General features: G+C 57.0%; 1 protein-coding gene across 4 annotated transcripts in view; it reads right to left on the bottom strand.

Annotated features, from left to right (window-relative positions):
- Nucleotides 1-5,250: 5,250 nt before the first annotated feature.
- The window catches only part of DDC (dopa decarboxylase), a 45,445-nt gene continuing 24,303 nt past the window's right edge, over nt 5,251-26,392 (bottom strand). For all 4 annotated transcript variants that reach the window (XM_064482348.1, XM_031444998.2, XM_064482347.1 and 1 more), the window contains 10 exons: nt 25,872-26,015; nt 22,743-22,809; nt 19,054-19,148; nt 15,209-15,276; nt 13,576-13,652; nt 12,695-12,714; nt 10,823-10,921; nt 9,002-9,103; nt 6,476-6,689; nt 5,251-5,762 (listed from right to left, as the gene is read on the bottom strand). In XM_064482348.1, the coding sequence (XP_064338418.1) occupies nt 6,489-6,689; nt 9,002-9,103; nt 10,823-10,921; nt 12,695-12,714; nt 13,576-13,652; nt 15,209-15,276; nt 19,054-19,148; nt 22,743-22,809; nt 25,872-26,015 (873 nt within the window). In that variant the 3' untranslated portion in view covers nt 5,251-5,762; nt 6,476-6,488. The remainder of the gene's footprint in view (nt 5,763-6,475; nt 6,690-9,001; nt 9,104-10,822; nt 10,922-12,694; nt 12,715-13,575; nt 13,653-15,208; nt 15,277-19,053; nt 19,149-22,742; nt 22,810-25,871; nt 26,016-26,392) is intronic.

The following is a 26,392-nucleotide window of genomic DNA, read 5'->3' as shown; positions in this document are numbered from 1 at the left end:
CCTTTCAGCTCCTTAACTCAGGGTTACGGAAGCAGGCAGAATGAGGATCGGGGGTCTGGGGGATGAATTCCTGCCTCTGTCAGAGAAGTAAGAGGTGTCTGGACCCAGAGTGAGTGAAGTGCACAATTCCAGTAAAAGATTCATTCAGAAGAGCTATGAAAAGGCCCCCTGGTTTCCCATCACACACAGAGCTGGTGGGTGGGGAGGGGGCCCCCTCCCCTGAAATGGGGCGGGCAGAGCAGGAAGGAACCTGCTTGGTTTCCTCCAGAACCTCCATACCAACCTGAGTCAGCACTCCTGGGGCCTCCAGCTTGATCCCGTGTGTTGTGGGTTGAATTGCACATCCCCACAAAGGGTACGTCTGTGTCCTCCCCTCCGGCGTCAGTGCATGTCACCTGATTGGAAAATCGATTACCTTTACAGAGGTAATCGAGTTGAAGTGGTTCAAATGAGGTCATCCTGGATTGAGATGGACCCTAACCCAACATGACTGACGTTTTTACAAAGAAGAGAGACATAGAGATGACCATGTGAAGACAGAGGCGGAGACAGGAGTTATATGGCCACAAGCCAGGAACCATCTGGGGCCACCAGAAAGTGCAATAGGCAGCGAGGGGTCTTCCCTGGGGGCTTTGGAGCCAGCGTGGCCCTGCTGAGGCTTTCATTTCAGGGTCCTGGCCTCCAGAACCATGAGAGAGTACACTTCTGTGTTTCTAAGCGGCCCTAGGAAACGAACACACCATAGTTGCAATGGGCGGGGTTGGGGTCAGCTTTCCGGAGCTCAAATCCCAGCTCTGCCCCTCATGAGCTCCCTCTGAGGGTCCTTGGGGGCGGCGAGGGCGTTCTGGCCCCCAGTGAGCTCTGCCCAAGTGCAGGGCATGGGGGTGATGCCCAGGGGTGACCCCTTGGCTCAACACGCGCTGCCAAGATTAGAGCTCAGCACTGAAAAGTAAGTCTTGCTGTGGGTGGTGTTTCTAGTAATGTTGAGGTGGGAAGCCCCACGGAAAAGACCCCCAGGCAGGGCCACTACTTTCCTGCCAGCGCCATCCAGTTCCTTGGCCTGCCAGCTTCTTGTCTCTATAAAACAGCTTGCTTCTAGGAAAGCAGAACTTACCCCTAAGATTCTATTGGTTCCTTCAGCTCACTCCTGATTGGTCCATTTGTAACACCTCACGTCCATAGAGCTCACTCCTGATTGGTCCATTTCTATCCCTCCTGATTGGTCCATTTCTAAAAAGCTCATTCCTGATTGGTCAACTTTATTATATCTTATGTGCATATGATGTTGCAAAGTGTAAACTGGCAGCCTATAAAAGCCTGTGTAAACCTGCAGACGGGGTCCAGAGCTTGGAGTGTTAACTCCTCTGGGCCCGTTGGCGCAATAAATCTGAGTTTTCCAACCTGCCCAGCACTGCTTGGTGTCTCGCCTGGATCCAGGTTGCTGTCACACTGAGCTGTCACACACTTGGCTACAACAATGTAGCCAAATGCTCTTCTTCTCCTGGACGGTTGGAATCGCAGATACAGACCAGCGCTTAATGTTCCCCGCGTTTCCCCGCGTTTTCAGTCCCGTGGAGTTGTTTCCTTTGCCGTTTCTCATCCGGTGATTCTCCTGTCCCTGGTGAACACCCACCACACTGGAGAACTTACCAGGAGAATGTGTTTTATCCTCTTTGCTGATGGGCTGGCCTCTAAGTTCTACTTTCTGCTGGAAAAAAAAAAAAAATCTGTCTCCCTCTGTGTCACCTCTTCTTGGGAAGCACAAAGACTCTTCAAGTTAGATGAGTAAAATTTGAAGACAACTTACCAGGTAGGTCCACTGGGCATCCTTCTGGTTTTAACCTTCACCGTGTGATTTGCTTCCTCGCTGACCATACATGGAGATACCATCATCTCTTATCAATGCTGGGGTCTGGGTTGGACGCCAACGTTCTGGACATTTATGGACTTGTGGGGTCTCCTGTAAGCGAGCCCACTCTGCTCATTTTTTCCTCTCTTTTTCTTTTGCTGACCATCCATGTTACATCTCTGCTGTGTGGAATCACACTCTGGTTTCTCCGGAATGGTACTTGCGGATTTATCCAGTTCACGCAAGCAACTGATTCTCATGGTGGTTTCTTATTAATTTTTTCTAGTGCTTATTACAAGTATAGGTGATGGCAGGTGGCCTAGGAATTACCAAAGAAATAGACTTTTGATAGTGGTAAATAATAATAACAATAATAATAATAATAATAATAAAGCAAAAAAATTTTCTGATATTTGATATTTGGGGATTTACCTGATTCAGGAAATCAATAAAATAATTCTGAGATCAAAAAGCCACCAGGCAATCTCCATTCCTTTCGTCAAGCACAGGCGCTCTGAATATTCATTTCTAATTTGCCAAGTCGATTGGACTTCCAAGTTAAGGGGCACAGGTATGGAGGCAGCGCCTTCCTCTGGGGTCCTCCCTCCTCTGTCTCCCTTCTGGTGATCAGGGGACCACCTGGTGACATCTGGCCTCTCCGTTTCACCCTGGGCTCTTCTACAGATTCCGGTTGTGAGTGGCGCATGGTCAGCCCGGTTGAGAGTCTCCACTTTCAGGAAGTTTTGCTGTTTGCTGCGTGTTAGAGAGAAGGCACGTGGTTCCAGGAGGTATATGAGCTTGTCCCTGGTTCCTGACACACGGCTCCTAAATCCCATGGAATCTGTGGGTAACAGGAACCTCCTTTGTTCTAAGGAGGCTTCTCTTGGCAGGCCCCTAGATAGAATAAGGATGGGGACTGGTCACCAGAAAGATGGGGACATAGTTAGAGGGTTGAAACATTCAACCCCTCTTCCCTACTCTGACCTCCAAGGAGGGGAGAGGCCGGAGATTGAATTAATAACAATGACCAATGATGTAATCAGTCTGCGATTTGATGGAACCTCCATAAAAACTAATGAGTGAGGTTTGGACCACTTCCAGGTCAGGGAGCCCATCAGGGTGCTTGGAGAGCTATGCCCAGAGGGGGCCTGGAAGCGCCACACGCCTTCCCCAAACCGTGCCCCAAGCATCTCTTCCACTGGCCCTTCCTGAGTTGCACCCTTCCTAAGGAACCAGTAAACGTAAGTGAAGTGACTTGCTGAGTTCTGGGAGCTGTTCTAGCCAATTACGGATCCAATGAGGGGTGATGGGAACCCCCTGTTCCTAGCTGATCGGTCAGACGTACAGGAGGCCCAGGACTGTGGCCGGCGTCTGAAGTGGGGGCAGTCTTGTGGGACTGCACCCTTAACCTGCGGGGTCGGATGCTAACTCCAGGCAGGTAGCGTCAGAAAGGTGGAAAAGACACACTGTGGTTTTGGCTCCAGGAGGGAAAACTCATTTGGGGTCAGAAGTGTGATAAGTGCAAACAGTTTTCTTGGTAGCATGATTCTAGCCCTGTCCAGTTGTGCTGTGCCCCAGAAATGGACACGTTGTAACTGACTGTATTTCAATTTTTAAAAAAGGATGCTAATTGTGTCCAGATCTATCTGGGATTCTGCCAGCTGTAGCTGGAGGTGCCCCTTATTGGGAGACACCATCTAGTTCCGGGGCCAGCAGTGGTCTGTGCACCGTGTCATGACGCTAACCTGAATACAGATTTATATAAAAACGCTACACGTGTAGATAAGGCTGAATAATCCAGGGAACCTTTGAGAACTTCCCCACATGGCGCTGCTTGGGGATTGTCTGGTTCGGCTCAGGGTCCAAGGTTCTACCCTCAGAGGGAAGATGGCGTTTCCCGAGGAAGGTCTGAACACCCTCTCTCTCAGTTCTCCTGAGCAATGGTTCATCCTGGGAGCAGGCAGCACATTTGGCAGCGAGCATAGGTGGGGCGGGAAGGGTGTGAATTCCAGACTGCCCGGTTCCAGTCCTCACTCAGACAAGTGCCTATTACCCACCTCAGTCTTCTCATCTGTGCAATGGGGATAATCATGGAGCATTTTAAAGTAAGTATTAAGTAAGTGGATGTTATAAGGTATTTATGACAGCACCTGGCACAGAGCAAATGCTGTGAGCATGTGGGTTAAACAAACCAGGGAGAATCTCTTCTTCCCACCTCTCGGTGGGCAGTTTGGGGTCTGATCACTATGCTCTGGAGGTCAGGAGGCGGGGTGAGCATGAGCGGCCGTGAGTTACCAAGAAATGAGCCAGGAGTCAGACTCGCGTTTGTCTCCGCTGGGTCAACATCCAAGCTGATGTCTTAGAATCTGGGACCAACGATCCAGCCTGTTCGCGGGGGGTTCCGCAGTCATTCAGCTAACTTCCCGCCTCCTCTCTGTGCGGGTCCCTTGTCACCTGCCGCCCGGCCTCCTGCTGGAACTCAGACCTCAGTCATCTTTCCAGTTGTACTTATGGATGGGGCTGGGTGGAGCGGCTCCAGAAAGGCCGAGGGCTGGGGACTCTGGGCCTCGTCGCCGCCACAGTCTTAACTCAAGGGCACACTCAGGTGCAAAGACTCTCACTGTAAAATGCAGGCTCCTTGTACTCAACACTCTCGCTCCTAATGCCGCAGCCCCAGGGGTCCCAGGGGTCCATCCTGCATCCTCACACCGTGATGGAAGTCGGGTCTGGTCCACCCACGGGACGAACGACCGGGCCAAATGAGATGGGGACTGCATCGCAGCTGACATCATTCCAGCTTTCTGAAAAACAGACAAGATAACTCAGCTATGTGCACATGGACATCAGAGATCTTTGAGATTCAAATACACCTATTAATAATCCAGGGACACCCTTTCTGAGAGCGATTTTGGTCATTCTGTCTCTGCAAACGACAAGAACTAGTCTTGGGGTTAAAACGCACGTGAGCAAAACTTGGATTCAAAGAAAGATCGGTTATTTGGATAAAAACGGCGTCTTATGTGCATTTATGATAGAAGAGCATTCTTCAGCTGTTTTTCTGTGATTCCCCAGGGCAGGTGGACTGACCAGGCGCAGAAGCCAAGGCCCCAGACGTCGGAGTCTTCCCACCGCACCAGCAGAACTTGGCCTCTGGTTGCGTCTTGGCTCTGAACTTCTTCCTTTAGAAGTCGGAGTCATCGCCGAGTAACCTCACATATTTTATTGCATTTTCAACAGTGTCTGCTTGACACACACGAGGCACTCAATAAACATTTGTGGAATAAACGAATTTTTAAAATACCCGAGGATGCCCATCTTCGACTTTTTCGAAAGGATACGTTCGTATTATAACAATCGATGTGGGACAATATAGAGCAGGACGCTTACCAGACCAAACTATGTTTACATTTCAAATTATTTATTAAACATTGAGCCCACATGACAGAACAGTTTACAGACCACAGGCATAATCTCAAGACCCATAATCACAGATTGCCCTGGAGAATGTTTTCATAAGCCTTTACCATCACTGACAACTTCAAGAGCACAGAAATCTATACTTAAAAAAATTTTTTTTTATAGTTGAAGTACCATCAGTTGACAACGCTGGGTCATTTTCCGGGGTACAGCATCACATCTCAGTCACACACCTATGATTTTTTTTTTTAATCACCAAAACATCACAGCCGAATAATGAATAAAAGCTATGTCCACTGGGGTTAACTTTTCACGGAGCAGATAATATTCTTCGCTGATGAGAGACTGAACAGGTGTAATCACGAGCTTTTTCTCTGGATAACTTTGGAGACAAGATGCGTGGGGCCACATACAGGCGTGGTTTCCTGGAGCAAGGACAACACATGTTTTTCCTCTCATCCAGGTACTCAGATAACTTCATTTCAACGTTTGCTCTCTACAGGGAAAAAAAAAAAAAAAAAACGAACGTAAGGCTCTATTCAGAAAAAACTAAAAGTCAAAATTCTGTATGCTCGTCACTTGATCGCAGAGAAGGGACATATTGTTTCTCCAGGGAGATGGGGGCAACTGTGTAAAGGAATTTGAACTGGAAGAAATGAGTTTTTACTGCCAGTCAGGCTTCTCTCTGATCCATTTTTATGAATGTCAGCTAGAATCTGGGCCCAGTTTTCTCTCCTCTGCAAAACACAGAGTTCCTTCTTCGCAGAACTATGACCACGTGGGTTTGATGCGGTAACTTTAAGCACAAGGAAAAACCAAAGGACGAAAAAGCTCATCACTGATAAAACTGGCAGAGACAGTGCAGGTGGATTATGATTTAGTGTTGTGTCCTACATTAAAAAAAAATTAAATCCTGTTTTTTTCCCCTACGTTTTGCATTGATAGCAGGTATCATGGCTCCACAGAAACCTGCCTTGCTTCTGGTCATTTTTCGGAGCTGCAGTCTCTCTCTGGGTTGTCCTGGGCACACGGGAAGGGGAACACGCTGTGGAGACATGCACACAGGGTTGCAGAATGTTCACCTGGAGTGCCTGCCTGATGCGGTCTTGGTTTGAGTATCTCTCACAGCAGGCGTGCCCCCACATACACACACACACCCCCCCCGCCATCTTCGTGGATGAGGACCTGGGGCCCCACAGTGAGGCTCACCTGCCGGCCACCCTCACTCCTTCTCGGCCCCCAGCAGCTCGGCCGCCAGCCCCCGGATGTGCTCCCAGGCCAGCCGCACGTGGGCCGACTCCACCGTGCGGGAGCAGATGGCAAACCGCAGCACGAACTGGTCTCGCAGGTGGCAGGGCACCAGGTGGATTTTTCTGGCACTGTTGATTCTCTCCAGAAGAGCTTCGTTCCGGCTGTTGGGGCCCTGAAGGGGTGGGGAGAGAGGGGCCGGGCTCAGATCTGCGGGACGGACTTACACACACACACACGCATCATGACATGCACCCTCCAGAGAAGGGAGCACCCCACCTGCCTCGGCCGGGACCTGGGAAGCCATCCCTTCCCTGCCGGGTGCTGCATCCCCAATGCTCAGTCCGGTTCCTCTCCTCCCTCCCTCCACTCCCCTGGGTCTCCACTCTTTCCAGGCCAGGACTGCACCCCCCAAGTGCCTGATAGCTGGACATAGAAGGGCCCGGAAGTGGGCCCAGGGTCTCAGTCACGGGATCCTCATGAGATTGTACTGATGGCATCCTTGCTCTGTCTTGAGAACAGTCCTGTCCTGCCGGGGGCTGGACACTGGCCTTACGTCCGTGCAGAACCTTCCGGCCGCTGGTGGAGGGCCTGCGTGGGGCTCCTACGGGTGCCCCTTGGACGGCGAATGGGCCAAAGGCCACTCCGAAACTGCCGATGGGGACAGAGCTTGTCCCCTTCACGGATGAGAAGGAAGGGAAGCAGCTGCCAAGGGTGGACTTCCACCAGGGGGACCGAGCAGAGTGCCGGAGGTGAAGGCCAGTTAGGAAACACCTGCCTGCCATGTCAAGTGCACTGGACACGAGCTGCCTTCTGTGAAGCGGAGGCAAAGAGGAAACACAGAGAGCAGCCCGAGATGGAGGGACGGGAGCAGCGACAGAGACGGGCTGAGCAGGTGCCCAGCGGGTGGGGGGAGGAGATGGGTGACGTGGCTGGGGGTTAAATAAAGACCACGCCTACATTGTAGCCGTCGGTGATGCAGAGGGCCTGACATCATCCAGGACTGACGGCCCTGGCACGAAGTATCAGATGACTACGAGACGGAAGACGTGGAGCGGAAGCTGAACCACAGCGCCCTGGACCATCGGATTCACGGGACAGACGTACAAAGTAACGTTTCACAGCGGGAACGTTTTGTTGGCAGAAAACCCCCAGGAGAAGAGAGGGCAGGGACCCACAGGGGTGGCTTTGGCGTTGGAGTAAATTGTAAGGAGAAAAAGTGTTGACTTGGACGACATTATGCTAAGCGAGAGCAGGCAACCTCAAAAGGCAATGCACTGACAGTTCCATTTCCACGTCCAGAGTGGACGGATTCGTAGGGACAGAAAGCAGACGGCTGCACCTGAGGATGGGGGCTGGGGTGAGGGGTTTCTCTGGGGAGGATGAAGATATTCTAAATTTAGATCGTGGAGAGGGCTGCACAACCCCATGGATGCGCTAAAATTCGCTAAAATGGACACTTTATGCGGACAGAGCGTAGGGTTCTGTGGATTGCATCTCAGTAAAACTGTTAAAAATTTAAAAAAAAATGAAAATCACGTGCTGCAAACAAACCACAAAAGAACTGCTTGACGGCAAACCAGTCAACGCAGGCTCGCTGCCAACGCCGACATGGAGGGAGCTGCCACGCCCGGTCGTCGGGGGGGGGCCCTTGTCCCCCGGGGCCTCCTGGCCTCAGGTCTCCCCGCGTTCCGCTCTGCACGGAGCTCATGTCTCCCTCGACAGCTCTCGTTTCGGGACTCTGCTGTCTGTCTGCTGCTTCCAGGCTTTTCCACGGCTGGCTCTCGCATCCCCGAGTCCGGGGATGGAAATGGTAAGGCCAGGACGGCTCCTCTGATGCCACGCGCCCCTCGCCCTGCCCCCCGACAGCCTCCGCGGATGTCAGCCAGGAGGCCGGTGCAAAAGTAGACAGTGCAGACGAAAAGCCAGCTCCAGGGCGGTCAGGGTTAGGCTGTCACCCAGCTTCATTCACACAAGACAGATTCACACGTGGGACGGGTGGGGAAACACGTCCATGACCCCTCGGGCAGCAGGACGGCAGAGGGCAACAGAACAGTGCTCCTCAGACCCTCATGTGGTGGCCGTGACCTGGGGGGCCCGTGGGGTGCAGAGGAGGCAGGTCTGGGGTGGCCCCAAGACCCGCTTCTCCCATGCCCCTCGACGATGCTAACACTGGTCCAGGGACCACGCGCGTGGACCAGTGAGCCTGTGGACGGCCGTTCCTCAGCGTGTCCCGTGGTTAAGGCGTACGGATGGGGACCATGGCAAGCATTTTAGGGCTGGGTCGACACCAGCCAGGGGGCTGAGCCCCAGCGAGAAGCGCGTGCGTCCGGGGAAGTCTGGGCTGGGAGGCGGGAACAGCAGACTGGAAAATCCAGGTTGGATTCTGTGGTTTCTGGGGGGCTAATGCAGGGTTTGGGGGGATGGAGGAAATGAGTGACACCCTTCAAAGAAAACCAAAGGAGATTAAAATTGACTTCAACATACCTTTAGCCGAAAACAGACCAGCCCCAGAGTGACCTCCGCGCAGATCTCAAAGCGGGGGTCCTGGCGCACCAGAAACTCAAACTCGTGAGACAGCTGGACGTGCTGGAGGGGAAGGGAAGGGAAGGCCGTCTGAGTTTCTCATCACCGCTCAGTTCAGAACTGAAGCCCCTTGAAGACTTGCGGAGACGCCCCGTCTGTAACTCATTTGTGTGCTCTGAGCCACGTTCCTCCGGCGTCTAAGTCCCCAGCTGTTCCCACACAGGTTGAGAAGAAACCCGCCACCGTGAGGAAGGGGATCAGGGCTTCAGAAAAAACACCAGTTGTCATTGCCTTCTGTTCGGGGGACCGTTTTGGGTCGCAGCCGAACAACGGTTTACACTTTGAGGCTGAAAATGGGGAAGGGGTGTGTAAACCTTGTAGGAGAGGGACAGTGGCCAGCATCGCTCAGGTGATCCGGGTCTGCACGGCAGCCCACGATGGCAGCTTCAGCCATCACTGCACAGCAGCTCCCGCCCGGGGTGAGGGCCAACCCCGTCCTCCCCGCGCTCAGGAACAGCCGCCCCTCACTGAAGCCACCCCCTGATCTGCCTTGCGGACCCTGATGGGGCTCCAAAGCTGATCTGAATAGTGTGTGAGCCGAGAACCGGCTCGCCGAGCTCTAGGCGTACATGCTGGGGGCTCTCCGCCCGGCATCAGCGCGGAGCCCTCCCTGGCAGGTGTGCAGAGGTGGTCCGAGCCCCAGTCCTGGCGCTCACGGGGTGGGATGGAAACGCCATGTCAATGGGCGCGACACACCTGCCGCCACTAGAGGGCTCCGAAGACCGCTGGGGCTCACGCACCTGCCGGGCACACCTGGCTCTGGCCCCCTGTGCCTCCTGGTGAGGCAGGGCCGGCACCTCACCTGGGGTTTGGGGGGGCATGAAGCAGCGTGATCGCAGCCCGCCTTCCCGAGCTGAGAGCCGGCATCACGAGGGCGAGACAAACCAGTCAATTTCCCACCTTCTCTCCCCAAGGAAGCTGGACTGTCACTGCTTCTGAGCCCAGGGTCTCTGTGCACGGGGAGGGTCTCTTGCCAGGAGCTCGCACACACTCCTTTCCTACACGGATCCCGACACGGATCCCCGGGGGCCCTTCAACGCCCACAGCAGCCCTGTGAGGCAGATGGACGCCACGCACTGGCTCAGCCGAGGGGCCTGGGGACACCGCCCTGCCCGCCTGCGGCCACACAGTGGGTGAGGGGCGACACCGGGACCGAAAAGGAGGGGCGGGCCAGGTCAGAGACTGTGGGGAGACGCCTGGGGTCCTCTGTCCATCCGGGGGCGCCCCGGCCTCCGTGTCCTTGACCGTTAGGAATAAAAGCAGCGTCGTGGGGCCTGGACTGGACCCACGGTTCCCTCTTGTGCGCTCATCACGGCTGCCCCGTTCACTGCTTAAACAGCGGTCCCTGAGAGCCGCCCCGCGAGACCCGGGTCAGCAGGTGCTCCTGGCCGGGGCCACGTCTGAGAGCCGCCGGGCTGGGGGACGTCCACCCCCTCCCCCGGCCCCCACATCGTCCTCTCCTTTCTGAGGGTTTCCTGGACAAAAGCCCACTGCGTGCTCACCGCTGCCACTGAGGCCCGGACAAGTGTCTGCCCGGCGCTGCGACAGTGGCCCCGGGGTGACAACCGGGTCTTCTCGGACATGTCTAGAAGATCCAGAATCGCGCACTGACCGTCTTACAAAGGCCCTAATCTCACTGGCCCGGACTCTCCCTTATATGTGCTTAGCAGTCCCCCCGCCACCAGCGAACGTCGCCCAGATAAGCAGCGGTCACAGGATCACCTTGCGGATGTAGGCCTGCAGGCCCGTGACTCCGTACAGCCTGAAAACAAACCACATTTTCAAGGAGCGGAACCTTCGGCCCAGCGGCAGCTGCCAGTGCTGAAACAAGACAAGAAGCGGCAGGTGAGGGGGGGCCCGCGGCGGGGCTGGCCTCCTCCCTGGCCCCCGCCAGCCTTGCCGGTTTCTCCAGTTAACTCCCCGGAGGCCCCCGCATCCTGGGTGGGCGATGCTGACAGCCAGCGGTGGAGCGGGGAGGGTCCCCCCTGCCGAGCTCCGAGCTCCGGGACATTTGTTGAGTGCACCCGGGGAGGACCGGTCCGAAGGCGGGGACATGTGACCCTGCCCCAGGGAGCCTACAAGCCAGTGTGGGTGGGTGGGAGGGGGCCCTCCACGGATGTCTCTGCCCGCAGGAAGGAGGAAGGAGGGAGCAAAACCCACCCCCCGTGATGCCTGGCTTCATTTTCCAGAGCCACGTGGACCCCCCTGCTGCCCCGCGGGCCGCCGTGGAATGACCTGCCCGACATTGCCTCTAGAAGATGCATCTATCAATGTGCAGAAGCCTCCCCTAATTTTCCCTGAATTCCTCAGCTGTCGGCTCTCCAGTGCTGAGACACTCCCCAGCGGTGGTGGTGGGTGTCCTAAAGCCAGAAAGGGCGTGCAGGGCAGAAGGCTTGGGGCATTCGGAGGATTAACTAAGCAGTTCCTGTGACTCTACAGAGTCGTGACCTATTAGAGTTTATAAAGGGGATCCTGGGGGTGACTCTCCGTCCACCTCCGTTCGGTGCCCCTCCCCGCAGAGCAGAGCCCAGAGACAGATGATGCCCCTCGGGGCTCGGGGGTGTTAGCCACCCCCACCCAGGGCACCTGCCTGTGGGGCCCAGCGTGCTTGGGGGGCACTGCTTTTTCGTGGAATGCAGCGGGGCACCCCACTTCTCCAGATGCAAAGAGAAACATGGACGCAGCATCTAGGCTGAGAAGCACCCCGCACGGTATCACCGCCGGTGACCCCAGGCACCATCCAGATTCATGCACCACCTCGCTTCACAGCGCTGGGATCTCGGGTCCGTGTCTCTGTTTTATCGGCGAGAAACCAGGCGCCTCGAGGCTGACGGAGGTGCAGCTCCGGACAGCCTGAGTCCCACCCACTGTACACACGGCTCTCTCTTTTACTTATCAGGGTGTTTGTGAGCTGTTGGGAGATTCTCAGCACAAATTAAACCAACTCGCCTTTGGGGAAAATCTGCTATCACCCCCCCCCGCCACCCCCCAACTAACAAGTAGGTCCCGGGCCATCGGTATTGCAAAGTCACCCCTCGCCAAGTCAGCCTCCTGGAAACCAGACTGTGGCTTAAACCAGACTGTGGAGGACAGCAAGGTAAACTCGATTACTCTGCTGTGAAGTGAAAATGCGCACAGTTTAATTGAGTGCTCATTCCATCGTGGCCCATGTCACTTGTCTTCTGCAGCCCGAGGCAGGACTGGGGTAGTTGCCCCAGGCAGGAGCGTGCCCCTGGAGGAGCCAGTTACGAGGCTGCCGTCTGAGCACCTCTAATGCCCTCTGACTCTCATCTGCCACCGTCCCCGGAGGCTGGTGCCCCGCGTGCAGAGTGAGGGGCCGCGGGATGCAAGGATCGCGCCGGAGAGCAGGCGTTCCCGCCCCGCCGTCCGAGGGCCACAGGCAGGCTCATTTTGTCCCAACCTGAGACCTGCCCTCGGGGGGCTCAGCGGAGCTGCCCACTGCCTGGCCCGGTGAGAGGGTGTCCTCCGGGGGGACCTGATCACGGGAGGAGCGAGAGGCAGCAGATGGTACAGCCCATGACGGCACCTGGATAACCAGGGACCGGGGGTCGGCGAGACAAGTCTCCCACTTACTCTGTAGTCGGTGATGAGGCCTGGAAAAAAGAATGAGAAGAGGAAAAAAAAATGTTAGACACACTGGTTAATTACAGACCTAATTCTTTTCTGTCGTTTCCTGAACCAGAGATAAGACCACCGAGGCCAGTGGAATAAAATTACACTTAAAAAAAAAAATTTCCCCACTGGAATTTGACACAACATTATAAATCAATAAAAAAAATGTTAAAAAGAAAAAACTTGGGGGCTATGGCATGACAGAATATTCCCCTTCAGCTGTGGGTTTCTGTGTGCCAGCCTAAAATAAAATAGAATGCAGTACAAGTTAAAAAAAAAAAAATCCTGGGGCAATAAACTTTACCGAGATGACTTTGGCTTAAACTCACCCCTCCATTATTCCAGAGCAACACTTGGTGAGTATTGGCACCATTTCTGAGGTTTTTATTGTTTTATGCATTTCAAACATGAAATGCATTTTTTTTTAATAGAAGAGCTTTGCCCGCTGCTCCCTAAAAGTGCATTGCTTGACGCCAGCTCTGGTTTTAAGAACCAGGTTGTATTTTGCAGAGCAGTTTTAGGTTAGCTGGTATCTGGAGTGGCCCCCACAGGACGGAGGGAGATTCTCGGAGGGTGACCCCGGGTTTTCTGGTCTTTTTACAGGGGCCACGTGGGCTGTGGGGGTCCCCGGGGGGCAAGGGGACGGTGCCTGAGCCTGGCTTCTGTCACCGTTACCAGCCGCACCCTCACCGTGCGACCCCCGGGGAGCCGCTCTGCACCCACCCCCCAACGGCTGATCCCCGGGGACATGCATCTCCACCTCCGGCTCCTGGGCCCTCTGAACGCGGCTCTGATGGAAACAAAACCGGGAACAGCCCGGAGAGAGCCAGGCGGCGGCTCACCTGAGTCCTGGTGGCTGTGCTTCAGGTAGACGGGGTCCAACTTGAAGGCTCCGGTCAGGTCGGTTCTCTTTTTCACCCTGGCATCAGAGAACGAAGAAGGCGCTGAACGGGGAGGCACTCGGGTGGGGCTGCACCTCCTGTTCACCCGCTCCTGCTCAGCTCAGGCCGCCCTCCCCGACCCCACGGGCTCCCTGCCTCCCCCAGCCTCGCGGCAACACAGTTTTCATCTCCGGATCTCCTGGAACCTCAGATTCCCTGGGTGAGATGCTGGCTGGGCCCCTGGACAGCTTCAGAGTCCAGGCTGGTTGCCTGGGAAACCACGTCTTGGTTAGAGGGGCGGAACTCTGAACCCCACCCCTCAGCCTCCAGGGAGAGGAGAGGGACGTGAGACAGTCAGTCACCGATGGGCAGCGACTGGATCAATCACGCCTATGCGATGAAACCTTCACAAAGCCCCTGAATGACAGGATTTGGGGCGCTTCGGACACATCAGCGTGCTGGGAGGGAACCACGCCTTGCAGGGGGACGGGGAAGCTGTGCCCTCAGCCCCAACCCTGCCTCTTCCACTGGCTGCTCATTCGTGTCCTTTATCATAAACCAGTAAATGGAAGCGAGATGCTTTCCTGAGTGCTGGGGGCTGTTCTAACCAGCTGTCAGAACTAACAGAGCGGGGGAACTGTAGGGGCCCCCAACTTTATAGCCAAGCGGACAGAAGTGCAGGTCACCGGGACCCACAATTGGTCACTGCCTCGTGGGACTGAGCCCTCAACCTGTGGGGTCTGAGCTAGTTCCGGGCAGTGGGTGTCAGAACTGAGTCGCGTTTGGGGACGCCCCGCTGGTGTCTGGAGAGCTGGGGACCCGGTGTCGGGAGGAGAAACCAGGCAGGTTGGAGTCTGTTTCCCCCTGTCCGTCCAGGCCTGGCAAAGCATCGGCCCCATTCGGGCATCGCTGGCGTGTGTGGTGTGACCTGGGGCTAATGGAGAGACGGTGGTGCCCGCGCCGTCCTCACCAAGGTGGGAAGCCATTCATGTAATCACATAGTGATCGCTTTTGCACAAAATCCACGCAAAGCCTCCTACTCTTAAGACTGACTAGCGAACTTCTCGCTCTAATAAACTTAGAAGAACTGGTTTCGAGCAATCCCATACAACTCTTCCTTACACGTTGTCAGTGTAGCAGACTTTAAGTTTTGAACTCCTGTTTCTTGCTCTAAATGTAACCGATGTGGTTACATTACCGCTACAGAGAATTTCCAGGGAACGTCTTAGCAAATGGAATTACTTTAATTTTTCCTCAGCAAACGCTTTTGAGCACTCAGCTTTGTGAAGCAGTGAAGAGTGAAAACACAGACGCGAGTGGATTAGGGATGCAAGCGGGATGACTTTGCATGGTTTTTGTGCACGCGAGGCAAGTTAGACCAGAGCTGGTCCCTGTCAGCCCTCTCTTTCCTTGTGCCAGCATGTTGCAATGATCTGTTCCAGGTGACAGCGTACAACAGGGCAGGAGGTAGCAGGAACCCACGTGCTCCTGCAGCACGGGGACCCCGCCTGCCGTGGGGCGTCTCGTGTCCGAGCCCCAGTTCTGTCTACAGAGCAGCGAAACTGCAGGGTAATCGACACCTGGTGAAACTCACCACATGGCAGAGCAGTCGAAGTTCACCAGGAGCCACTTGTGGGGGTTGAAGTTGAACGAATCTGCAAACTGCCGAGGGACAACCACCGCAAAAAAGCAGACACTTCAGTTACGAATGTGCAGTTACAACGCGAGAGCCCCCGCCTGGTCATTCAGTTTGCGGTCCCCGGTGAACAGCAGTGGGACCACGCAGCTTAGGGCTAGGGTCAGGGTCAGGGTTAGGGGTTAGGGTCGGGGTCAGGGTTAGGGGTCAGGGTTAGGGGCAGGGTTAGGAAGAGAAGTAGCTGGAACCGCGGGGTTTGGGCTCGAGGATGCATGATAAGGTCTGGGCTCTGAACTCTCCCGGAGTTTCCACCCCGCCCACCTGAGCCTTTTTTGGGGGGGTTCATTTTCAAGTCATGCTTTCTCGTGAAATGTGAAGCTAACACAGATGTGAGTCTGGGCTGAAGCACAGAGGGAGGCGGAGATTCAGGGCTGGCCCCACCCTGGCACGACTGCTGGTACCCGTGGACTGGATGGAGGGCCTTCGATTATGGCCGTGGACACCTCGGGAAGCCTCCTGTGCACCTGCCGCCCCTGTCGCTGACTCATGGCTGTAACCAGCCAGGTGGTGGCCCCAGGGAACCGAGGGATGAAACTGGCTACTGAGCAAGGGGGGTGGTTCTGACAAGAGAGAAGTCAGTGGGATGCAATGTGGGGACAACCTTGGGGCAGCCATAACCGGGCTCCCTGCAGAGGAGGAGGACTCGCCGAGTCCGCCCGGGGTGCCCCTCGGAGGCGCCCTGCAGAGGGGCACCCACGGAACTGGAGCCAGGCTTGAGGTCTGCGGGACACGAAGGCCACCGGGCCAGGGTGGACGGTCCTCGGAACACAGCGCCAGGGACCCAGAAGACATCCAGAGAGTGTTTGCGGTGAGAGCGAAATGAAAATCGAATTCTTTTTGTGATGAAAAGAGCACGGAGGTTGAAGGAGGAGCCCCAGATTCTCCTGCTGTCCAGCTGACGGCCCTCGGGGCGATGATTCTATGGGACTTGTTAGTGAGGGACTGGAATGAGAGGACATCAGGACCCTTCCTGTTATGCACAGGTCAATCCTAATTCGGTGTAGGGCACACTGAAATCAAGGGATCATTTCACGGACCTCGGGTAACTTAAAATATTCAGAATTTCAAAGCCTCCCTTAAGATGGACCCTGACGAAGGTCATTCCGTGAGGACGCCCGGCCCCTGGGAGCAACGCAACAAACTTCCCGGGTCACCGGGCTCTCCTGCCTTGCAGCTGTGGGTCCCGATTCATTTGTAATCAGAGAAATCCTTACTCCTACTTTTCCCGCATGCAACGAGATGCTGTTAATACTTCGCGTCGTGCACTTTCATACCTGCGTGGTCCGACGTCCCATAGCGTGTATCCCCACTTCAAACCACTTGGCGATTTGCAATAACCACAATTTTAATTCACAGGAGCTGCGTCAGAAAATGGACTGGTTTGGCCTGTGAAATGCTCTGTTTCCTCGAACTTTACGAGCCGGCAAAGTTCTCCAAATATACGTGGCGCCACGGGGAGTGCGAGAGGGAACGTTTCACAGCTGACCCACGGTGATCGGGGTCGCCCCCCTTTTCATCCAGCTGGTCGGTTCTTTTGCCAACAAGGACGGAGTGGATCCGCCATCCATCCCTGTTTGTCTAAATGTCTTCTTCTTTATTCCGAGAGACGCTCTCCGCGTTCATCGTACGCCTCCCAGGAAACCAGTAGGTGATGACGGCCGACAGCTGGGGGGGCCAAGGGTCACTCAGGAAGTTCAAGTGTCAAGAAGAAAAATAAGAGATTTCGACCCCCAGGACGTGTTGAGGAGGGCATGCTGCATGTTCACGGAGCCGGCCACCCGCTCTGGGGGAACAGATTCATTTCCCGGCAGGTTCCCATTAACGCGATATCAGGAAAGAGACAGGAAATTACAACGAAAAGGAAACATAAGGAGAAAGCAGGGCTTTGTTGGCTGGGAATTTAATTAGTTCTCCCTCCTGAGGGCCGATCGGCTCCACCGGCTTCCGTCCCCGCCCGGCTGCGGTGTTATCTCCCGGCTGATGGAGACGAAGGCTCAGCAGGATATTGCCGACCCCTTATCTGCCCAGCGGAGCAGCAAGGCCAGGGGACCAGCCGGCCTTCGGGACGGGAGGCGGAAATGAAATGACTCACCGTGGGGCCTGAAACCCTGTCTGCCGCCGATAGGATCTCACGGTGGCCGTGCCCACCAGCGGCCACCACGGAGGGCTGACCACCAGGCTCCCCCCTGTGAACGGCGGACCCTCAAGGTGTCAGTTCGTGGGGAAGGGAAGAGGGCGGTGAGAAAACAGCGTGAAATTCTACCCCAAGACCCGGCCCTGGGAGACGCCAAACGTCCCCGAGGGACGCTCTGCCCTTCCTCCCCGGAGACGGCGGGGCACACCTTCCCGGGGGACGCGTACCACCCCCGGCAAGACCACAGTCAAAGGGCACTCACGGGGCGCAGAGATTTCCTCCACGTGTCCCTGCACCGAACACCCACATAACTGGCTCTCAGCCACGAGGGCGCACGTTCAGTGATCGATACGTAATCACGGAGTGACTGCGAGAGCAAGGGGACGGATGTGACAGAGATGGAAGCCTGAATGTGCTTTCAGTCATTAGCCTTAAGGGGGCTGTTCCCTTCCGAGATGGGAACTGTGCATTCCGTGCCTCGGACCCCCACTTTTCTGTAATTACGGCTTTGCAAGAACCCCAGCTAGCCGTTAGAACATTGATCAGCGGCAGACGAGAGGGCGGAGGGAGGTGTCAGGGGCAGTGTCTCCTGAATGCACGCACAGCCTTTTCTGTCTCCAGGCGCTGCTTTTAAAAAGCCCTTTAAGTGTGATTAACTCCTCAGATCCTTATGCAACCCTTCAAAGGAGGGGTGATGGCAAATTCCACCTTGCAAGGTGTGGGGAGGATGCTAATTTGCCCAAGGGGACGTGGCTAGTCCTGGGGTAAGGCCAGGACCCAAACAGGCCATCTAAACCCAAGGCCACGCCCGTGGTCCCCACACCAGAGACTCCCGAGACCCCTGCCTCTGGGCATGAAGCCACCGCCCACCCCTTCTGATTGACAGCCTCCTCCTCCTGCTCACCGACAAGGTCTGCCTCCCTGGGCCTTCCGATCGGAGCCCCCGGCACGGAGGGATTTCCTGCCCCCTGAGCAAAACCCCGCTCCGGTCTGAAATAACACGTCAGAGCGCCTCCCGGAGGTCACCTCTGTGTTAACCGGTCTGCGCCCCTGGAAGAGCCGAGCCTCGGTCGGTTACTCTGGCGGCTGTTTCTCAAAGGAAGCAGGTGCTTTTTGTCGGCACGACAGGCTGCATCTTACAGACTCTGCACGTGCAGGGGACGTTTAAAGGCACGTCTGGGTTAAAGGGACACATCAGGTCAGAACACGACCATCACGTCGATCCAGATCGAATGGGGTGGCAGGCTGGATTTTTTCAAGTCGCCGCTTCGTCTGAAATGCATTAAGGTTTTATTTTTCTCCCTAAATATTGCCCCCAGAGCTCTGTGAGCTCAAATCTGCCCTCTCGTGACAGCTCTGCCCAGGATCCATGCAGACGGAGAAAGGGATGAGACGTTAGATGTGTTTTAAGAAGACGGGCCGGGCAACCCGGAGGGTTCTCAGGCCCCGTCTGAGGGAAGTGTAATTTCCAAGAGTCCTAGAAATTGGTCCTGAAACAATGTGCTGACACAAACCACAGCAGTAAAGAAGTGAACGTCACGTCCTCATAAGGAGAGGTCACTGATCACACGGCACGTCCCACCCGTGGCCCCGGGAAGCGCACACTCACCTCCACTCCGTCCAGGAGGTGCCGGAACTCGGGGCAGATGAAGGCGCTGCCTGCGTAGGCCGCGTCCACGTGCAGCCACACGCCCTCCTTGTGACCTGAAGTCCAGAAGCGGCTGGTGAGCTCTCGGGTGGACAGACGGACGGGCGCCCTTACCCGGGGTCTGAGCGCCTGTCCGGTCCCCATCCCTGCACCTTCCTGCATACGGTCCATCCGCAGCATGTGCTGGCCTGTTTTTGTGTCCCTCACAGGATGCTCTGGTCTGAAGGCAACGACGCTGACAGCAGAGGCCGTGTGCCACTGGCCCGAGGGTGCCCGGCACAGCCCAGCGCGTGGACGGGAGGGGAACTTGGCTTTCGAGGCTGGCCCTCGTGCCCAGCAGAGCCTTAGGGACCAGCGTGCCCCAGCCCCGCCGGCCCGTCCACCCACATCGCACTCCGCCCTGCCCTGCCCTCCGCATCCCACCCGCCCCGAGCTGTCGCCCTGATTAACCCGGCCGGCCGGCTAACCTCCTTGCACGGCATCTCCGGAGGGAGGCCCGCACACAGGCCCCCCGGCTCTCTCCCCACCCCCACACGAAGTTTGGTCCCCTCTGAACCATCCGCTGCCTCTTTCGTGACCGATTCCTGCTTCCCAGCTGCCCTGGAATGGCCCCGCGGGAAGGGAGCCCGCCTGACTCTGGAGCCCTGATTTGGACGCATCTGGGCGCAGTCCCCGCCTCCGGTCACCCAGCCACCATGTGGTCTTACTGCCCCCTGCAAACTCATTCTCCTCACGGGCAAACGGACGTCAAAACCGCACCCCAAACTTGAGGGGAGGCCGAGAGAACGTTCCTGCCGCGCTTAGCGTGACGAGAGGACAGACCTGGTGACAAGTGGGCGTGACCTCTGTGACCATCCCCACCCCCCCCCGGCATTAAATGCACAAAGCTGGGGGGTCCCGAGCAAAGGTGGGGGCGTCCTTGTCTTACGGGGGCGCAGGGCCAGTGCCTGCCAACGCATTTGTGCTGACGGGCGGATTCACGGTCCACTTTTGCACGCACGTGCGACGCTGGCTGCTCACACGTGATGCTGTGGAGTGTTTCCGAGCTCTGCCGATGAAAGTCAGCGGAGGCATCGCAAAGCCTGATTCGGTTTGACCTTCGGGGCTGAAGAGGCCACCGCAGCCAGGAGCAAGCTCGCGAGGCTGGGTCATCGGAACTGAGGGCGGCTGCGGACCCCGGAACTTGGGACTTTGGGGGCCTGGGCTCCGCCCGGCCGTGTGGCTGTCCTGGCGGGCTCCCTCCGACAGCGGGTCTGAGTGGCTTCCTCTTCCCTCCACGGGGAGGCAGGGAGCCGGGGTGCCACCTCTCCCGTCTTGTACGAGATCGTCTGACACACCACCTGCCTTCCAGCCCCTCTGAGCACCGCGGGTCCCAGTGACCCCACCGAGACCCCAAGGCCAGACCTCACGCCCCAGGACTAGGTCCCCCAGCACCCAGGCAAGGCCACCTCGACGGGGGCTCCCAGATGCACCCAGGAGGGCGGAGGCCGCCCCCCACCTCTCGAGCCCCTGCTGCCTGCATGCTTCCTTGCAGGGCTCCCCTGGACAGAAGCACGTGGGCCGGGCCCCCCGCACCGTCCGCTGCACCCTGACCAGCGTCCTGCCTCCCCCTTCCACGCTCCCCAGGGTCCCGGTCCTCAGGGCCCCACCTTCACGCCTCCGCCTGCCCACCTTCAACCACCTGCTTTCTGTTCCTCACCCTCTCCTCAAGAAAACCTGCCAGAAAATTCCATTGATCCAACCACGTGGACCAAATGGACCGATTAAAACTGTCTCTCTGGCGACCAGTTTTGAAAGGAACCGAAAAGAAAGTGTCTTGGCTAAAGCAACCGTCTCCGGATGTCCCCTCCTGGTCAAATACCGGGGGGTAAGTAACCACGCGGAGCTGCTTTAATGGGTTAACTCTAACCCCCTGGGGAATGGGGGCAGCTCCGTCCTGTTCGAAGGAGGAGAACGCGAAGTACGTGGTGAGGGTCAAGGCACTGGGGGCAGAGGAGGGGAGGGCGTTAACGGGGCCGATGGACCGTGAAGGCACCGTCCATCGTGGGTGATAAATGTAATGTCAAAGGCAGCCTCGTGGATGAAGTTCTGCAGGGGAGTGGGGGGCCCTCGCCTGGCCCACCCCACCCCCATGGATGGCGTCTGCATTTAGCACCAGGCCTGGGAGCGGAGGGAGCCCCAGGGCAGCGGGATGGCCTGCACTGGGCGCTGGGCGCTGGGCGCTGAGTCCCCGCCGCGGGCCGTGGACACCTGACGCCTCCCGCTGGCTGCTGTCCCCCTGGCCGGGCGGGACCTCGGCCCTCTCACCCCATAGCCCCGGGGGTTACGTCAGCCGGCCGCGGGCCAGGACGTCCAGTTCCCAGCCCGACACCTGAGTCACGGGCTCTATGGCTCGGCCCCGGCTGGCCCGGGTTTGCAGCTAACAGGGCCACCACCGTGGCCACGGCCCTGAGCCAGCTGGCCCCTCCCTCCTCCCCAGCCCTGGCCCTGCGCCTCCAGCCAGCTGCCCCGACAGATGTCGGCCAGTGGCCCTAAGCGGGGAAGCAGAAGCCTGGGGAGTCGGCCAGTCCGCCCCGCAGCCACCCGGCCGGCTGGCCACGGCCCCCTGTCCCTCACGGCTCCAGGGCCCTCTCTCCCTGCTGTCTCGTGTGCACTTAATCATCTTCTCCGAATCCCAGGGCGAGAGCGGAGAAGCCGGCTGGGGTGACACAGACGGGCAGTGAGCCAGGGCCGAGTGGCCCGAGCGACACTTGGAACAAGCCACACGCGGTCCGAGCTCCTGGGCGGCCATCTGATCCCTCCAGGGGACTCCTGCCACCCGCCTGTCCCCCACCCCGTGGCAGCGGCTCCACCCGTGGGACTGGCGGGGACAGAGAAGGGGGCGTCATGAGCTGATGCCCCACCCGAGGAAAGGCCTTCTGGCCACAGAACCGCCCCGCCTCCGGGCCTGCTGGGTCCCCAGGGAAACTGGAGGCACAGCCGCGGACTCACGGTGCCCCTTGAATTCTCCAAATTCTCGTCTCTCTGGGAGGAAACCTCAGGGCTCTAGCTGGGGAGGGGAGGGGAGCCGTCCCAGCAAACACGCGAAGGCCACGCCCTCCTCGGGAGAAATCCAGCCTTTTCATACTGATTTGCTCCATCACTTCACGTAACTTGCTCAGCTACGTTCAGGAATTCCGAAAAGGCCAGAATAAAACCGTGCTTGGGAGACTGCCTTCAAGGACCGAAAGTTTTCGTGGCTTCATGCACAGGACCCCCTAAGAGAGTCTGAAGAGTTTATTCTCCGCAGGAGGGCGATGTCACCTTGCAGTCTTACGTCACCGTGACGTCGCTTACAAAGCTTTCTTCTTACACAGAGTGTGTGGGTGCAGCTAAGCTTAACTCTCGTCCAATGAGCCCAAACTCTGAGTTGATGGAGTTCAGCGTAACCAGGTTTGCATCATTGCAAACACAGTGTTAATAATATGTTATAAAATGTTAATATTCTATTATAATATATTTTATTACTATTTAATTGTATTATATTCTGTGTAATATATTATATCATGATATTAAGTTACTGTTATGGAGGAGAGCCCAAAGAGGCAGGCGACTTAAAGTCCCCATGGATTGAGAATATTTTCCAAAAGGAAACTTAATCAGATACTTACAGACGGGCCCCACTTCTAAGAGATTATCAAAGGAGCAGCAGGACGTGGTTCCCAGGGTAGCCACCACCTGGAGGGCAAGAAGCAGACCGCTTTTCAGCCCTTCATCATAGTCACCCTGTAACCTCCACACGCACACACGGCCACCACCCCACCCCCAGGTCGAGCCCGGAGCCTTGAACGCCGTGCCGGGTGGACGGAGGTGAAAAGCAAGGGATGCGTGTTTAATGTTTGCAAGGAAGCATCATGGCGGGCTGACGTGGCAACAGAAAAGCGGGCCGTGAGGCTGTGCAGGGCACTGGTAGGGCGCCGGTGCTGCGGAGGGGCGGGCATGAAGGTGTGGACACGTGCACAGCGTCCCGCGTTCCGCGTTATCCGGATCGGCATTCCTTCCAGGAAGCAGGAGCGTGTGTGTGTGTGTGTGTGTGTGTGTGTGTGTGTGTGTGTGCGCGCCGAGGGCAGGGCAGCATCCCCAAGGGACAGGCTGCTCTGGGGACAGCATCCGGTCAGCTCAGAGCCCCCCACCCCAGGAGCCTGTCCAAGAGCATCGCTCCCTGACTCTCATCTGCCACCCTTGTCCTTCTGCACGATCCTGTCCCCAGGGACTAACTCCAGCCCTCCAAGGGTGAAGCTTTGCTCTCACAAGGAGATTCACCAGAGGCCTCTGCCGATGTTGAACGGAATGCGTCCAGGGTGTTCCCAGGAAGCTCTGAGAACCGTGGCCGCACGCCTGACCTCCCGCCCCCGCCGTCGGAGCGCCGAGCCATGATCACACCTGCACAAGCGACTTGCAAGTTCCACGCACGGGGCCATCTCCCCGTCTACACCCACCACACTCTTGAACCCAGGGTCTGCGCCTTATTTCTTTGTTTTGCTGGGAAATCGCCCTTTGCAGGGCACAGAACAGGTGTTGAAACCCTTGCTGAGTGCAAACTCTCTCCAAGGGGCCCAGAGCATCTTCTGCTCCCAAAACCAAAGAGCCTCACTGATTGACGTTGGCGGGCGCTGGCTGGATACTGCAATCTCTCCTTCGATGTGACAACAGGGTCTTTCATTCATTCCTGGAGCCCCCAGCAACTCAGTGTGCTCAGAACCACACACAATCTAGTGAACGTGAGAACCTGGCTGGAGGTCTCTCTGTACAGCATGGGGAACTATATTCAATATCTTATAATAACTTACAGTGAAAAAGAAGAAGATGAATTTCTGTGTGTACTTGTATGACCGGAGCACCGTGCTGTGCACCGGAAATTGATACAACACTGCAAACTGACCAAACTTCAATAAATATATATATACACAAGAAATAAGTAAATAAATTGACCTAATTACCTCCCCCTGCAACAAAAGAAAAAAGAACATAAAATAATTTTATTAAAAAAAAAAAGGAATGACTGTTTTGAGTGCACACCGCCAGCCAGGCCTGGGGACGCTGCAGACACGACACACTCGGGAGTGTGCACAGCACACTCGGGAGCTGGACAGTCCCGCCCCCGACTTTACGGGTGGCTTAAGTGAGGCTCCCGGAGGTGGCTCCGAGGACACGAGGCAGGGGCAGACTGACACGTGGCCCCGGGGGGGCTTAACTCCTGCTGTCCTGCGGGCTCAAGAGACCCTTCCTAGCATCCGAGGCCCCGCGCAGCTCACGAGGGCGGCGTGTGCGTGACACGGGGAGAAGGTGCCAGGCCGGCGGGGCCCTGCGCGCCCGGTGTTCTAGAAGCCCGTGAGTCAGCCTGTCCTAATTCTCAGCAGCCACTTTGAAGCCGGCGCCTGCTCTGCTCCAGGCTCTGATTACCCCGGCTCAGCTCAGTGATGCTAACCTGATTTCAGCCGCTCTGCAGGAGGCATAATCACATTTGTGCGGTCCTGGGGCCCCGCGCCGGCCCCTCCCCTCCCCTCCTCTGACATCCGCGGCCCCGGCCGGCCGTCCCCTCTGCTCTGACACAAGCCCCGCGGGCAGGCACCGCTCCTCCTGACCTCAACAAGCTAGGAAGGCAAACCAGCGCAAGAAGAAAGGGAAACTTTATCATCACAAGCCCCGGCCAGTCCCTGGAGGGGCCGTGATTCCGATTTCCCCGCTCAGATCTGCCAAACGTGTCCTCGCTCTCAGCCGCAGCCCCCTCGGCGAAATCAGGTCGGTCTGCACCTCAGGATCACGTGCAGAATTACAACCACCGTGCATGCATTTCAGCGGGAACACCCCAGCGACAAGTCCAAGCTCAGAATCCATCCTTCCCGGACCAGCAGCCTCTCTCCCGGCTGCCCTGGCCCCCGGCTGCCCGTTTAAGACAACCGGTTACACTTCCTCGCACATCCTGGGACCCTCCACATCTCTGTGCCCTTGCACGACTCGTTCCTTTCACAAGAATCTGGGGTGCGCGTGAAAATCTGAGAGTCGCTGTGATGCGTTCCCAGTTCCTGGACAGGCTGGCGAGCGTAAGCTGGAGCAGGGCCTGGGCACCTGCATTCCCACAGCTCCCCAGGGGGCCCCAAAGTGCAGTCAGATGACCACCCCGGGGCCAGTGCCTTGATGGCAACATTTTACTGTCATCACATTCGACATCTCGGTCCCGACACTGAATGCCACCACGACCACAGCCAGGCAACTCCCCAAGCTTCCGCCCAATGCCGCCCCGACTATTTCTTCCCCAGTGGAAAATGCCCACTTATACACGGGAAAACCAGCTACTCCTTGGCTAGCTGGACATCTTTGTTACATCATATCGAATTATACTTTAATTAGTCACTGCCTGCTTGCAACACATCTCCCACAAGTGGCACATCCCAGCGTCCAGGCAGCCGGGCGTTCCTGGATTTCACTTTGAATTTGGCTCACTCGTGTGTCACTCATCTACCAGGACGAGCGGCCGTCACACGGTGTCACTTTGAATGGGAGGCAGAAGGAAGGCTTCTGGGCTCAGCTGAACCCCCCAGGCTGGGAACCCCCATTACCTGTTTCTGAGTTGAACACAGGTGAGGGAGGAAGGGAAAAATACGGGTGTGTCGGTCAGTCCAGCCTCCCTCAAGCCGAGGCAGGCCGACAGACAGCATGTGTACCGCCCAGGCCTGCAACCCCCCCGGAAAGTGGCCCCCGACGGGCCCTGACACTCCCCTGGGGCCACGTGGACTTACGAAGAAAGGAATCAGGCCTGCGGCTTTGTCGCGCTCCAGGGCCTCCTGCAGGGCAGAAGCTCGCAGGGCAAACTTGCCATCGGAAGGGATCGCCTTCAGCTTCACTCCCCCGATCAGTCCGGCTCTCTCCACCGAGGAGTGGGCCTGCGAGGGAGCGGCAAGGCAGGTGGGACTCAGGACCCGGGCTCCGCGGGGCCCCCATGCCTCTGGGCGCAGCTCCTTCCCGCCCCGGGCCCTGCACCTTCATTCATCCCCTCATCCTGCAGAATCTGCGTCTCAGTTTAATGATTTAGACTCTTTGGAGGAGGGGGTTACTGGGCCATACTGGGTCATTTTTCACCCACTGGTTTGAATTCTCCAGCAGCAGTGAGCTCCTGGATGGCACACCCACAGGCGCACCTGGACACCTGGGCTCAGATCCGGGCGCTGCCTCCGGCTGGGGGGCCCCGGGCAGCGGGGGGCCAAGTTCAGTCAGTGAACGCTCCATGGGTGGGGTCTGGGGAAAAGGAGCCAGGACAGGG

This window comes from Camelus dromedarius, chromosome 35 (genome assembly GCF_036321535.1).
Source record: "Camelus dromedarius isolate mCamDro1 chromosome 35, mCamDro1.pat, whole genome shotgun sequence".
NCBI classification, from domain to species: Eukaryota; Metazoa; Chordata; class Mammalia; order Artiodactyla; family Camelidae; genus Camelus; species Camelus dromedarius.
The sequence above is the reverse complement of the archived record's forward strand: the minus strand, read 5'-3'. Positions and strand labels throughout refer to the sequence as shown.